This window comes from Microcebus murinus, chromosome 18 (genome assembly GCF_040939455.1).
Source record: "Microcebus murinus isolate Inina chromosome 18, M.murinus_Inina_mat1.0, whole genome shotgun sequence".
NCBI lineage: Eukaryota > Metazoa > Chordata > Mammalia > Primates > Cheirogaleidae > Microcebus > Microcebus murinus.
In genome coordinates this window covers 44544032-44559571 of record NC_134121.1, presented here as the reverse complement: position 1 = coordinate 44559571, position 15540 = coordinate 44544032, and the positions used below count along the sequence as shown (strand labels likewise).

The 15540-nt window shown below is 39.1% G+C and overlaps 1 protein-coding gene across 8 annotated transcripts in view; it reads left to right on the top strand.

Moving 5' to 3' along the window:
* The window catches only part of BRCA1 (BRCA1 DNA repair associated), a 66593-nt gene that overhangs the window by 15792 nt on the left and 35261 nt on the right, over positions 1–15540 (top strand). For 2 of the 8 annotated variants that reach the window (XM_075994585.1, XM_075994584.1), the window contains exons 4-10: positions 2969–3046; positions 4369–4457; positions 5709–5848; positions 6855–6957; positions 9248–9293; positions 10347–10423; positions 11748–11864. In XM_075994585.1, coding sequence (XP_075850700.1) covers positions 2969–3046; positions 4369–4457; positions 5709–5848; positions 6855–6957; positions 9248–9293; positions 10347–10423; positions 11748–11864 — 650 coding nt within the window. Of the gene's footprint in view, positions 1–2968; positions 3047–4368; positions 4458–5708; positions 5849–6851; positions 6958–9247; positions 9294–10346; positions 10424–11747; positions 15159–15540 lie in introns of all 8 variants that reach the window. The other 6 variants (XM_075994581.1, XM_075994580.1, XM_075994583.1 and 3 more) reach the window with 3 other exon arrangements.

The window sequence follows — 15540 nt, the reverse complement described above, 5'->3', positions numbered from 1 at the left end:
TGAGGTTGCTGTGAGCTAGTCTGAGGCCATGGCACTCTAGCTCGGGCAACAGAGTGAGCCTCTGTATCAAAAAAAAAAAAAAGATTAGAATCCCTATTTTGGTTGATTTCTGCATACCTAGTTCCCCTGCATTACTTATATAATTGTTGTACAGACTACAACACAGTATAGCTTAGCTTGTCACTCTACTGTATTCTGCAGAACTATGATGGGGAATTCCCTCCCTACCCCTTCTCTGAATTGTCCAATTGTATGATTTGGCAAGGTAATACATTGATGCCTCCTTGATCCATTATACTGGAGTACAGATGGTATTTGCATCTTCTCAAGGAGCAGTAGCCTCTCTTCTGTGTCTTTAAAGAATATTTATGTACGGCCGGGCACGGTGGCTCACGCCTGTAATCCTAGCACTCTGGGAGGCTGAAGTGGGAGAATTGCTTGAGGTCAGGAGTTCAAAACCAGCCTGAGCAAGAGTGAGACCCCGTCTCTACTATAAATAGAAAGAAATTAATTGGCCAACTATTATATAGAGAAAAAAAATCAGCCGGGCGCATGTCTGTAGTCCAGGCTACTCGGGAGGCTGAGGCAGTAGAATCACGTGAGCCCAGGGCTTTGAGGTTGCTGTGAGCTAGGCTGATGCCACAGCACTCACTCTAGCCTGGGCAACAGAGAGAGACTCTGTCTCAAAAAAAAAAGAATATTTATGTACAATGCAGGTAGCTTTTTGACACCCTTATCCCCAAACTATAGAGTCATTGTTGAGTGCAATGTGTTACTTGAAACACCATATAGGTGAAGAGGGACCCCTGAGTTTTTTTGTCCATAACTACCTACATTCATTCTCATTGTGGGCATTTCTCCAGACTTAGTTTGCCTACCGAAAAAGAAAGGTTGTGGGCCAGATGTGGTGGCTCACGCCTGTAATCCTAGCACTCTGGGAGGCCAAGGCAGGCGGGAGGATCACTCGAGGTCAAGAGTTCAAGACCAGCCTGAGCAAGAGTGAGACCCTGTCTCTACTAAAAAATAGAAAGGAATTAGCCGGACAACTAAAAATATATATAGAAAAATTAGCCAGGCATGGTGGCACATGCCTGTAGTCTCAGCTACTTGGGAGGCTAAGGCAGTAGGATTGCTTGAGCCCAGGAGTTTGAGGTTGCTGTGAGCTAGGCTGATGCCACAGCACTCTAGCCTAGGCAACAGACCCTGTCTCAAAAAAAAAAAAAAAGATTGTGGGCTTTGCTGCAATTTAATCCTGGATCCAATGTCACCTTTACCATTTGATTACCGTGTGATTAAGGACAAGTCTCTACTGTAAAATGAAGATAATACTTAAAGCTTTAAGAGAGAGCAATAGATGTTAAAGGACCTGGCCAGTAAAAAGTGCTAAGGGCTCTAAGTGTCTAAGTCACCATTCCCAATGACTTTTCAGTCTCCTTAATCTTTTCTTTCCTGGTTCTCTTCTATGTCAATGTCAGCTGTTTACTCCCTAGCCAGTCACCCTCCTCACCAGAATATTATGTCCTTTATATTAATATTTTATTTTGCAGGGATTTTGTTTTTCCATTGAATCTCCTGCATCTAGAACAGGACTAGACGTGTAGTAAATATTGATTGTATGAGTGAATTACTGCTTTTAATTATCTTAACCACTGTTCTCTCTACTTCTGGTTTATGATCCATTTTGAGTTTTTGTGTGTGGTATGAGGTAGGAGTCTAACTTCATTCTTTTGTATGTGGCTATCCAGTTGTCCCATTACCATTTGTTTAAAAAAACTGTCTTTTCCCCATTTAATTGTCTTGGTATCATTGTTGAATATCAACTGGTTACAGATGTATGTATGGGTTTATTTCTAGACTCTAAATTCTATTCTATTGACATATATGTCTATAATTATGCTATTACCACAGTCTTGATTACAGTAGCTTTGTGGTGAGGGCTCAGTTTTTAAACTAAGTCATTTTACATGAACTACTTACCATTTATATCTGATTATGCAGCATGACATAATTATGAATATAACATTAAATGTGCCATATTAACTTTCAATAGGTTTTATTTGGTCATAACAGTAAACCATATACACGTAAGTTCACTTTTCATAGATCATTACTATGTAGTTTGCGTTTGCTTATGCGGCATTTAAAAACAATTAGAAAACCATTGGTTGTTATTCACCTACCATTACTTTTTTTTTTTTTTTTGAGACAAAGTCTCACTTTTGTTGCCCTGGCTAGAGTGAGTGCCGTGGCGTCAGCGTAGCTCACAGCAACCTCAAACTCCTGGGCTCAAGCAATCCTGCTTCCTCAGCCTCCCAAGTAGCTGGGACTACAGGCATGCGCCACCATGCCCGGCTAATTTTTTGTATATATATTTTTAGTTGGTCAATTAATTTCTTTCTATTTTTAGTAGAGACAGGGTCTCGCTCAGGATGGTTTCGAACTCCCAACCTCGAGCAATCCGCCCGCCTCGGCCTCCCAGAGTGCTAGGATTACAGGCGTGAGCCACCTCGCCCGGCCTTTTTTTTTTTTTATACAGAGGCTCACTCTGTTCCCCAGGCTAGAGTGCGGTGGCGTCAGCCCAGCTCACAGCAACCTCAAACTCCAGGGCTCAAGCAATCCTCCTGCCTCAGCCTCCTGAATAGCTGGGATTGCAGGCATGCGCCACCATGCCGGGCTAATTTTTTCTATATATTTTTAGTTGGCCAATTAATTTCTTTCTATTATTAGTAGAGATGGGGTCTCACTCTTGCTCAGGCTAGTTTCGCACTCCTGACCTTGAGCAATCCACCTGCCTCAGTCTACCAGAATGCTAGGATTACAGATGTGAGCCACCATGCCCAGCCACCATTACCTTTTAAATGGCTCTTAAGGGCACTTGTGATATTATCTTTTCATAGCTATTTGTCTTTTGAGTATTCTTTCTACAAAAGAAAGTAACTTGTAATATTCTTTCCCTTATAATTTATAGATTTTGCATGCTGAAACTTCTCAACCAGAAGAAAGGGCCATCACAATGTCCTTTGTGTAAGAATGATATAACCAAAAGGTATATAATTTGGGTAATAATGGAAGGTTGGAAACAACAGCAGCAGGAAAAAGTAGAAATTCCTTTATAACATAGCTGTATTCCTATAAAGCAATTCATCAGTAGAAAAATGTATAAAAGTGTTTTAAGCACAGTAAATCATTTTTAAGCTATTCTCCTATTTTATGAGACATCTGCCATATACAGGTATTAGCAACTTATTGCCTTTTTCTGATGCTTCTGTGTAGTATAAGAACTTACAGTTTCATCTAAAGTAAGATTGTCACCCTGTCCCAATTGCTAATCATGCTTTTTTTTTCTTTATTGAGTTTATTTCTACCTAATTATTTATACACACAATGTATTTATATATTGTGCTTCTCCTCTGCCATGATGTAAGTTGTATTAGGGTAGTGACTTTGTCTATCTCAATCAATAGTTGTCTCTCCAATGTTTGGTACATAGTAGGCACTTGGATATTTAAAGGAATGAGTGGTATTTTCCTCCCAGTTTTCTAAACCCAAATCTCTCATCAGACGTTGTTATAAATCTGTGTTTTCAAAATAATGTAATCATTATTTGACAGAAATCCCTGAGAAACACAGCTAGCAGTGAGGAGTTGGATGGGATTTGGATATTAAGAGTAGTAAGTTCTCTATGCGGTCAGTGGATTTATATCTACTATGGGTTCAGGGTAAGATTAGAGCAGATAGCTTCAGGCTCTTGGCAAATTTAAATGAATGACAAAAAAATTAGAAAATCAGTACTGCTACACAGTTCATTCTTATGTAAATGATTATTAATGTAATATCACTGATGGCTCTGTTCTTTGAATATAGGTTTTCTACTATTACTATATCTTGTTTTTATTTGTCTACATTTCTTTCCTTATTTTACTGTCTTTAAAAAGTTACTTGCTGGCCGGGCGCGGTGGCTCACGCTTGTAATCCTAGCACTCTGGGAGGCCGAGGCGGGCGGATTGCTCAAGGTCAGGAGTTCAAAACCAGCCTGAGCGAGACCCCGTCTCTACTATAAAAATAGAAAGAAATCAATTGGCCAACTAATATATATATATAAAAAATTAGCCGGGCATGGTGGCTCGTGCCTGTAGTCCCAGCAACTCGGGAGGCTGAGGCAGTAGGATTGCTTGAGCCCAGGAGTTTGAGGTTGCTGTGAGCTAGGCTGACGCCACGGCACTCACACTAGCCTAGGCAAGAAAGCGAGACTCTGTCTCAAAAAAAAAAAATAAAATAAAAAAAAAAAAAAAAAAAAAAAAAAAAGTTACTTGCTGAACATGCTGATAATTACTTGCTGAGCAAGTCTCTCAAACAATTTAATTTCAGAAGCCTACAAGAAAGTACAAGATTTAGTCAACTTGTTGAAGAACTATTGAATATCATTCATGCTTTTGAGCTTGACACAGGATTGCAGTGTAAGTGTTGCATGGGCCCAGAAGCCAATGCTCAAGTAGCTGTCCATGAAAACTCAGAAAGTTTGCATGTTTATTTCCTGACTAGCTGACAAGATCTTCTGGTCAAGGTTAACTTTAGCTCTCTATCTGTACTCTTTTTAAAATCACTTAAACTGATCTCACACTTTATCAATCCTAAAGTGCACATTTTTCATATCTTAACATCTTTGAAATTGGGAGCATTTTACTATCTGCAGTGTGTCATTGTTTTTAATTTAGTGTGTTTATGGTCTGGGCATGGTAATCCCAGCACTTTGGGAGGCTAGGGAGGGAGGATCTCTTGAAGCCAGGAGTTCAAGACTAGCCTGAGCAACATAGTGAGACCCCATCTTTACCCCCACCGCCCCGCCCCCCAAAAAAAATTTGGTCAGGCATGCTAGTGCATGCCTGTAGTCCCAGCTACTCGGGAAGCTGAGGGAAGAGGATCACTTGAGCCAGGGAGGTCGAGGTTGCGGTAACCTATGTTAGCACCACTGACCTCCACTCTAGCCTGGGTGACAGAGTGGGACTCTGTCTCAAAAAAAAAAAAAAAAATTAGCCGGGCACGGTGGCTCACGCCTGTAATCCTAGCTCTGGGAGGCCGAGGCGGGCGGATTGCTCAAGGTCAGGAGTTCAAAACCAGCCTGAGCAAGAGCGAGACCCCGTCTCTACTATAAATAGAAAGAAACTAATTGGCCAACTGATATATATATAAAAAATTAGCCGGGCATGGTGGCGCATGCCTGTAGTCCCAGCTACTCGGGAGGCTGAGGCAGCAGGATTGCTCGAGCCCAGGAGTTTGAGGTTGCTGTGAGCTAGGCTGACGCCACGGCACTCACTCTATCTAGCCTGGGCAACAAAGTGAGACTCTGTCTCAAAAAAAAAAAAAAAAAAATTAGTATCCTTTCTTTCATAGTGGTACAGAAAATAATGATGCATGTAACATTGTTGGTGTCTTAGATTCACTGAAATACAGAATTAATAGGCAAATTTGGGGTAGAAAACAAGGACTAGAAATAACTTTGATGATCTATGTATTTTGTTTTTTGTTTGTTAGTTTGTGTTCTAAGTGTAGAATTTCCAAGGTTGATTTTTTTTTTAATTATAGATAACCTTACTGCATTGTCTTAATGCAACAAAGAGCATACACAGGATTTCTCTTGGTTTCTTTGATTACAATGCATACATTTTTTTCCGACTACAAAAAATAACATTTTCCCTTGTAATTTACAGTTGCAAATAGTTATAATTTTGCAAAAAAGGGAAATAACTCTCCTGAACAACTAAAGGAGGAAGTATCTATCATCCAAAGTATGGGCTACAGAGACCGTGCCAAAAGACTTCGACAGAGTGAACCTGAAAATCCTACCTTGGTAAGACCATTTTCATTGATTTTGACAACATTTCTTTATCAAGCATTGTGAGTTGGTGAATGTGCTAGATGCTTATGGATTTATATAAAAGTCAATAAAGAAGGGACGATGATAAATTCAGTGATGGGAAAAGTGTCCTAATTAATAAGAGTTAGAGGAGTTCAGAAGTCAGGATACCTGGTGTGGTTAAGAGAGGCAAGGTGGATGTGCCTATAGTCACAGCTACTTGGGAGGCTGAGGCAAGAGGATTGCTTGAGCCCAGGAGTTCAAGACCAGCCCGGGTAACATAGCAAAACACCCATCTCAAAAATTAAAAAAGAGAAACCTGACAGGCCCCTCCTCTGCTTTAGAGCTTTATCTGCTCTGATGCTTGCCTAAAATAGCCATGAGGTCACTGATATTTTTAAGCATTTGAAAATTACTTCAACTTAAAAGGTGTAATTGTTAAAGAAAATGTAGTGATTTGCTCTGTCATTACTGACATGTGAATGAATAATGGAGATCTTAAAAATAATAGTTCTCATAGTACCAGCATTCATTTTTCTGAATATGTAGAAGGGCTAAAAAGGAAGAAGAAAAGCTTTATCAAAGTAATGTTGGGCTTTTAAATATTCTTTCCTTCGCCAAACGTTCTTAGGAATGCTAGTGGTTTTATTGTTGTCATTTATCCTTTTTAAAAATTTATCTCAGTTTTCCACCCTGTTATCAGATGTGATTGGAAATATATATCAAGTATCAGCTTCAAAATATACTATTTTAATACTTCAAAATTACACAAATAATACAAAATCAGTTTGGAAAAATTTAAAACAACAGAAAGAGAAAAATAATTCAAATCACATAAACCCCAGATATTTTAGTATATAGTTTTCTAGACGTTTTTTAAATTTTAGCTGACTGATGATGGTTGATTTGTTTTGTCCATGGCCTCAAGTTTCTTCCAACAAAAAAGCATAGAGCTGGCCAAAAAGTGGTTGACCATTCTTTACTGTACTCTGCTTAGCAGGAAACCAGTCTCAGTGTCCAGCTCTCTAACCTTGGAATTGTGAGACCTCTGAGGACAAAGCAGCAGATAAAATCTCAGAATAAGTCTGTCTACATTGAATTGGGTAAGGGTCTCAGATTTTTTAAGTTTAGAATAACAATTGCTAGATTGCTTATCTTATAGTTTTGCCACTGTATGCCAAAAACTCTGGTCATAATTTATGCATGTTGTAGCAAGCTTTGGGAAGTGAATTTTATGAGCCGTATCATGAGTTATAAATAATATAAAACATGCAGTACCCACCTTGAAGAATCTTACTTTTTAAAGGGAGCAAAAGAAAGGATGTCTGGTTTAAGTATATATAAATATATTTTGGAAAGATGGAGAGTAGCAATGAGAAATAACTTGATGGATTTCTGCAGGATTTAGAGGGATCCAAGATAAATTGCACTAGATTAGGAAGCCTTTTAAGAAGAGCTGAGGGCCAGGTATGGTGACTCATGCCTATAATCCTAGCACTTTGGAAGGCCAAGGCTGGAGGATTGCCTGAAGTGAGGAGTTCAAGGCCAGCTTGAGCAACATAGCAAGACAGCATCTATACAAAAAATTTAAAAATTAGCTGGATGTGGAGATACACACCTGTAGTCCCAGGTACTCAGGAGGCTGAGGCAGTAGGATCACTTGAACCCAGGAGTTTGAGGTTGCAATGAGCTATGATTGCACCATTGCACTTGAGCCTGGGTTACTTTGACTGAGACCTTGTCTCAAAAAAACTAAAATAAAATCTATACTCCCTGATCACTTTCTTATCTTGCACTCACCAAAAAAAAAAAAAAAACAAACTGAGCTCAGAATTCAAACATGTCTTCTAGTTGGCTTATCTTTTAGACCAGGGGTCCTCAAACTTTTTAAACAGGGTGCCAGTTCACTGTTCCTCAGGCCATTGGAGAGTGCGGTGCACATTCCACACATGCGCACTATGGTCCCGGGATGACTCGGCTGCTAAGCAGGACAGGTAGCAGTGGCAAAAACACCTGGCAGGTTGGATAAATTCCTCAGCGGGCCGCATGTGGCCCGTGGGCCATAGTTTGAGGACGCCTGTTTTAGACTATATTTATAATTGGAAAGGGTGGCTGTATTTTGAGTTCCCATATGTTTACTGTTATACTTATTAGATTTTATTGAAATTAGCTGTATATGTTTTTCCCCTTAAGATCATAAATTCTTTTTTTTTTTTTTTTTTTTTTGAGACAGAGTCTCGCTTTGTTGCCCAGGCTAGAGTGAGTGCTGTGGCGTCAGCCTAGCTCACAGCAACCTCAAACTCCTGGCCTCAAACAATCCTGCTGCCTCAGCCTCCCGAGTAGCTGGGACTACAGGCATGCACCACCATGCCTGGCTAATTTTTTCTATATATATTAGTTAGCCAATTAATTTCTTTCTATTTATAGTAGAGACGGGGTCTCGCTCTTGCTCAGGCTGGTTTCAAACTCCTGACCTTGAGCAATCCACCCGCCTCGGCCTCCCAGAGTGCTAGGATTACAGGCGTGAGCCACCGCTCCCAGCCAAGATCATAAATTCTTGAACAACAGATATGTCATAAAAATAATTAAAATATTATGGTATTTAATATTTAAAGGCACTTAACTATATTCCAGGCACTGTTGTGCTTTTCCTGTATAACTCATTTAAGATGCATGTCAAACCTCTGAAGTTGTTACTGTTACACTTATTTTACAGATGAGGAAATTAAGGCACAGAGAGGTTAAGAAATTTTGCCAAGATAGTGAAGCTATTTATAGTAAGTGGTAGGCTGGGCATGGTGGCTCACACCTGTAATCCTAGCACTCTGGGAGGCCAAGGCAGGAGGATCGCTTGAGGTCAGGAGTTTGAGACCAGCTTGAGCAAGAGCAAGACCCTATCTCTACTAAAAAAAAAAATAGAAAAGAAAAGAAAAAAAAGAAAGAAATTAGCCAGACAACTAAAAATATATATAGAAAAAATTAGCCAGGCATGGTGGTGCATACTTTTAGTCCCAGCTACTCGGGAGGCTGAGGCAGGAGGATTACTTGAGACCAGGAGTTTGAGGTTGCTGTGAGCTAGACTGATGCCCTGGCACTCCAGGTTGGGCAACAGAGTGAGACTGTCTCCAAAAAAGAAAAAAAAAAAAAAAAGAGTAAGTGGCAAAGCCATGATTCAAAGCTAGGAAATTGGGCTTCAGAGCCTGTGCTTTTAACAACTATGCTGTATTGCCTGACGTATCCAGCGTTGTCTCTGCCACATAATGGATGCTCAGTAAATATTTCTAGGTGAATGAGTGTCTGTTTTGTAACAAGTACATTTTTTGAGTTTAGCCCTTTCAATAAAAAGCCTTTTACTGATTTGTTTTTTGGGGATTTTTTGGGGAAACTTTTTAGGATCTGATTCTTCTGAAGATACAGTTAATAAGGCAAGTTATTGCAGGTGAGTCAAAGAGAGCCTTTGTCTATGAAGCTGATATTTTCCTGTTTGGTTACTATTAAGGATTGGTGTTACTCTAGATTAGAATTATGGTATTGGAAGAAACCTCAAAAATCATCTAGTTTAATCCCCTCATTTTATAGCTGAGGAAATATCCTTTTTATTTGTTTGATTTATTAATTAGTAATGTCCAGAGGAGTTTAAGATAACAGTGGAACTCTGTACATACATGCTTCTAGCAGATAACAATCTTCTCTAGTTGAGTTCCTCATATATAGTAATATTGACACAGTGGTAATTGTGGCTGATGAAAATATTAGAGGTCTCCATTTTCAGTTCTTTCCTCTGTTCCTTATTTCTACCTATCTTTCAAACTTTGTCTATATAAATTATATAGTAGTCCACAAGGAGCCCACAACTGGGTTGCCTGCCATATTGCTTTCCTTAGGAATTATTACTTGACCCTGTCTAAGATCTGATCTGATCTATAATGGTATCATTGTCAGCTTCTGTTTGTGAAGGACTCTCCTAATCTCACAATTGGAAGGAAGTGCTTTTTTAGCCTGCAAAGCACTGAAAGCAATGTAGCAAGGTGGTGGTCTTTGCATTCTATTGGGGTGTCTGCTCCATCCTAGTATTCCTGCTGTTTAGATATCTTTGCTCCTGCCTTCTTATTAAGATAAACTTTTAAGCATTTTTTAAAACTATCTTTCAGTGATAATTTAAATATAGGCTCTCATTTGCATGTCCATAACACAGTGTTCTGCACTACTGCCCTGATCTTTGTGACTATGTGTCCTAAGTCTTTGACCGTTCCATTTCAACCAGAAGTTACTGAAAGAGAGAGCAGATTTTATTTTATTTTATTTTATTTTTTTTTTTTTTTTAGTGCTCTCATAGCTGAGCTAGAGAGAGCAGATTTTAATAAGTGAATCAGATTGGTCAGCTTGTTGCAACTCTACGTGGAAGAGCTAAAATATTTGATCTTGCTCATTTGACAGTTCTGTGAGCATGTAACTAGTATTTCTCACTAGGACTTCTGTCTTTTTCCTATAGTGTGGGAGACGAAGAGTTGTTAAAAATCACCCCTCAAGGAGCCAAGGCTAAAACCAGTTTGGATTCTGCAAAAAAGGGTAATGGCAAGTCTTCCCAACTTACTAGGAACTAAAGAGAGAGAGTAGATACAGTACTGTAATTAGATTATTCTGAAGACCATTTTGGGGCCTTTATAATTCACAAAATTTCTTGGCAGAGTTAGAATATCATTCTTTCTCAGATAACATGGTACAGCTTGATATATTTAAATGGTACTAAACTAATGTGATTATAATAGTACCCTATATAACTGGTTGTTGCCCTTTATTTTTAATTGATAAATTTATATTTCATCTTTTGCCTACTGATTTTTAAATACAGGGAGTATGAGTCTGTAGAGTATTAAGTAGACTTAATGGCCAGTGATCCTCAGAGTACGTCAGAACTGTCTATCTAATGACTAAACAGTCTGCTTTTAATTCACTCTTTGAGGTTAGGGAAATAGGTTAGGTTTATGCATAGGGAAAATTCTGAAATTAAAATTTTAATGATCTTGAGTGGAAATAATCTAGGTAAATAGGAATTAAATGAAAGAGTATGGGCTGGGCGTGGTGGCTCATACCTGTAATCCTAGCTCTCTGGGAGGCCGAGCCAGGAGGATTGATTGAGGGCAAGAGTTCGAGACCAACTTGACCAAGGATGAGACCCCATCTCTAATAAAAATAGAAAAAATTAGCTGGCCAACTAAAAATAGAAACAAAAAATTAGCTGGGTGTGGTGGCAAGCGCCAGTAGTCCCAGCTACTTGGGAGTCTGAGGCAGAAGGATCACTTGAGCCCAGGAGTTTGAGGTTATTGTGAGCTAGGCTGATGCCTCAGCAGTCTAGCCTGGGCAACAGAACAAGACTCTGTCTCAAAAAAAAAAAAAAGAGCATGAGGCCGGGTGCTCATGCCTGTAATCCTAGCTCTCTGGGAGGCTGAGGCGGGCGGATTGCTCCAAGTCAGGAGTTCGAAACCAGCCTGAGCAAGAGCGAGACCCCGTCTCTACTATAAATAGAAAGAAATTAATTGGCCAACTAATACATATATAGAAAAAGTTAGCCGGGCATGGTGGCGCATGCCTCTAGTCCCAGCTACTTGGGAGGCGGAGGCAGCAGGATCGCTTGAGCCCAGGAGTTTGAGGTTGCTGTGAGCTAGGCTGACGCCACGGCACTCACTCTAGCCTGGGCAACAAAGTGAGACTCTGTCTCAAAAAAAAAAAAAAAAAGAGTATGAGCTGCATCTTCAGTCTACTTAATGGTTTATGAGGTAAATTTCTGTGAATATATCCATTTGCATGATTTCCACGTCTAAGTTGTATTAAGCATGTATTTTTTCATAATGATTCAGTTTTTAAACACCTTGTTATTTTTATATATTTTCAGCTGCTTGTGCGTTTTCTGAGAAGGACATAACAAGTATTGAACATCATCAAGCCAGTAATAACGATTTGAACACCATTAAGAAGCATGCAACTGAGATGCATCCAGAAAAGTATCAGGGTAGTTCTGTTTCAAACTTGCATGTGGAGCCATGTGGCAAAAATACTCATGCCAACTCATTACAGCATGAGAACAGCAGTTTATTACTCACTAAAGACAGAATGAATGTAGAAAAGGCTGAATTCTGTAATAAAAGCAAACAGCCTGGCTTAGCAAGGAGCCAACAGAGCAGATGGGCTCAAAGTAAGGAAACATGTAATGATAGGCAGGCTCCCAGCACTGAGAAAAAGGTAGATCTGAGTACTGCTCCCCCATATGGGAGAAAAGAACGGAATAAGCAGAAACCTCCGTACTCTGAGAGTCCTAGAGATACCCAAGATGTTCCTTGGATAACACTAAATAGCAGCATTCAGAAAGTTAATGAGTGGTTTTCCAGAAGTGATGAAATATTAACTTCTGATGATTCACATGATGGGGGGTGTGAATCACATGCTGAAGTAGCTGGTGCATTAGATGTTCCAAATGAAGTAGATGGATATTCCACTTCTTCAGAGAAAATAGACTTACTGGCTAGTGATCCTCCTGATCCTATAATACGTAAACGTGAAAGACTTCACTCCAAACCAGTAGAGGGTAAAATTGAAGATAAAATATTTGGGAAAACCTATCGGAGGAAGGCAAGCCTCCCTAACTTGAGCCATGTAACTGAAAATCTAATTATAGGAACAATTGTTACTGAGCCACAGATAACACAAGAGCATCCCCTCACAAATAAATTAAAGCGTAAAAGGAGAACTACATCAGGCCTTTGTCCTGAAGATTTTATTAAGAAAGCAGATTTGGCAGTTGTTCAAAAGACACCTGAAAAGAGAAATCAGGAAACTAACCAAATGGAGCCAAATGATCAAGTGATGAATGTTACTAATAGTGGTTATGAGAATGAAACAAAAGGTAATTATGTTCAGAAAGAAAAAAATCCTAACCCAACAGAATCATTGGAAAAAGAATCTTCTTTCAGAACTAAAGTTGAACCTATAAGCAGCAGTATAAGTAATATGGAACTAGAATTAAATATCCACAATTCAAAAGCACCTAAAAAGAATAGGCTGAGGAGGAAGTCTTCTAGCAGGCATATTCATGCACTTGAACTAGTAGTCAATAAAAATCCAAGCCCACCTAATTGTACTGAACTACAAATCGATAGTTGTTCTAGCATTGAAGAGATAAAGGAAAAGAATTCTGAACAAATGCCAGTCAGGCACAGCAGAAAGCTTCCACTCGTGGAAGATAAAGAACCTACAACTGGAGCCAAGAAGAGTAACAAGCCAAATGAGCAAATAAGTAAAAGACATGCCAATGATACTAACTGTTCAAGTTCTAATAAACTTCAAGAATTTATCAATCCTGGCCTGCAAAGAGAAAAAACAGAAGAGAACTTAGAAACAATTCTGGCATCTAATAGCATCAAAGACACCAAAGATCTGGTGTCAAGTGGAGAAAGGGTTTTCCAAACTGAAAGCGGAGAAAGATCTATAGAGAGTACCAGTATTTCACTGGTACCTGATACTGATTATGGTACTCAGAACAGTATCTCATTACTGGAAGTTAACACCCTAGGGAAGACAAAAACAGCACCAAAACAATGTGTGAGTCAGTGTGCAGCCATTGAAAACCCCAAGGAACTAATCCATGGTTGTTCTAAAGATACTAGAAACAACACAGAGGGTTTTAAGGATCCATTGAGACATAAAATTAACCACATTCAGGAGCCAAGCATGGAAATGGAGGACAGTGAACTTGATACTCAGTATTTACAGAATACATTCAAGGTTTCAAAGCGTCAGTCATTTGCTCTGTTTCCAAATCCAGGAAATCCAGAAAAGGAATGTGCAACAGTCTGTGCCCACTCTAGGTCCTTAAGGAAACAAAGTCCAAAAGTCACTCTTGAATGTGAACAAAAAGAAAATCAAGAAAAGAAAGAATCTAAAATCAAGCATGAACAGACAATTAGCACCACTGCAGGCTTTTCTGTAGTTTGTCAGAAAGATAAGCCAGATGATTATGCCAAATGTAGCATTAGAGAAGTCTCTAGGTTTTGTCTGTCATCTCGGTTCAGAGGCAATGAAAATGAACTCATTACTGTAAATAAACATGACATTTTACAAAACCCCTATCATATACCATCACTTTCTCCCATCAGGCCATTTTTTAAAACTAAATGTAAGACAAACCTGTCAGAGGAAAGGTTTGAAGAACATTCAGTGTCACCTGAAAGAACATTAGGAAGTGAGAACGTCATTCCAAATACAGTGAGTACAATTAGCCAAAATAATATTAGAGAAAGTGCTTTTAAAGAAGCCAGCTCAAGCAGTATTAATGAAGTAGGTCCTAGCACTAATGAAGCAGGCTCCAGTGTTAATGAAGTAGGTTCCAGTGGTGAAAACATTCAAGTAGAACTAGGTAAAAATAGAGGACCTAGATTGAATGCTGTGCTTAGATTAGGTCTTATGCAACCTGAAGTCTATAAGCAAAGTCTTCCTGTAAGTAATTGCAAACATCCTGAAATAAAAAGACAAGAAAAAAATGAAGGGGTACTTCAGACTGTTAATACAGATTTTTCTCCATGTCTAATTTCAGATAACCTAGAGCAGCCTATGGGAAGTAGTCATGCTTCTCAGGTTTGTTCTGAGACACCTGATGACCTCTTAGATGATGATGAAATAAAGGAAAATATCAGCTTTGCTGAAAGTGGTGTTAAGGAAAGATCTGCCATTTTTAGCAAAAATGTCCAGAGAGGAGAGTTCAGCAGGAGCCCTAGCCCTTTAGCTCATACATGTTTGGTTCAAGGTCACCGACGAAGAGAGGCCAGGAAATTAGAATCCTCAGAAGAGAGCATGTCTAGTGAGGATGAAGAACTTCCCTGCTTCCAACACTTATTATTTGGTAAAGTAACCAATATGCCTTCTCAATCTATCAGACAAAAAACTGTTGCCACTGAGTGTCTGTCTAAGAAAACAGAGGAGAACCTAGCATCTTCGAGAAATAGCTTAAACGACTGCAGTAACCAGGTAATGTTGGCAAAGGCATCCCAGGAACATCACTTTAGTGAGGAAGCAAAATGTTCTAGTAGCTTGTTTTCTTCACAGTGCAGTCCATTGGAAGACTTGACTGCAAATAGAAACACCCAGGATCCTTTTCTGATGTTTGATCCTCCTTCCAAACAAATGAGGAATCAGTATGAAAACCAGGAAATTGTTCTGAGTGACAAGGAATTGGTTTCAGATGATGAAGAAAGGGAAACTAGCCTGGAAGAAGATAATGATCAAGAAGAGCAAAGTGTGGATTCAAATTTAGGTATTGGAACCAGGTTTTTGTGTTTGCCCTAGTCTGTTTATAGCAATGAGCATAAATATTTATGCCTTTTGTGGAGCACATTTTACAAGTTTCCAAGTATAAAGTAACTGCTTCTTAAACTTGAAACATGTTCCTCCTAAGGTGCTTTTCTTTAAAAGTCAAAAGTTTTTCACCCAGCTAGAATGTCATCTCTGACTGAAATTTAATGTCCTAATTATTGGTGGACTTACTTCTAGTTTTCATTTTCTGAGAGGAAATCCCAGTGTCCCAAAGCAAGGAGTTTAATGATTTTTTTGTGTGACATGAAAGTAAAACCAGTTCTGCCAATGGGAAGGAAAAGATGCAACAAGTTGTAGTGTTTATAATCTGTTTTTACATCTGA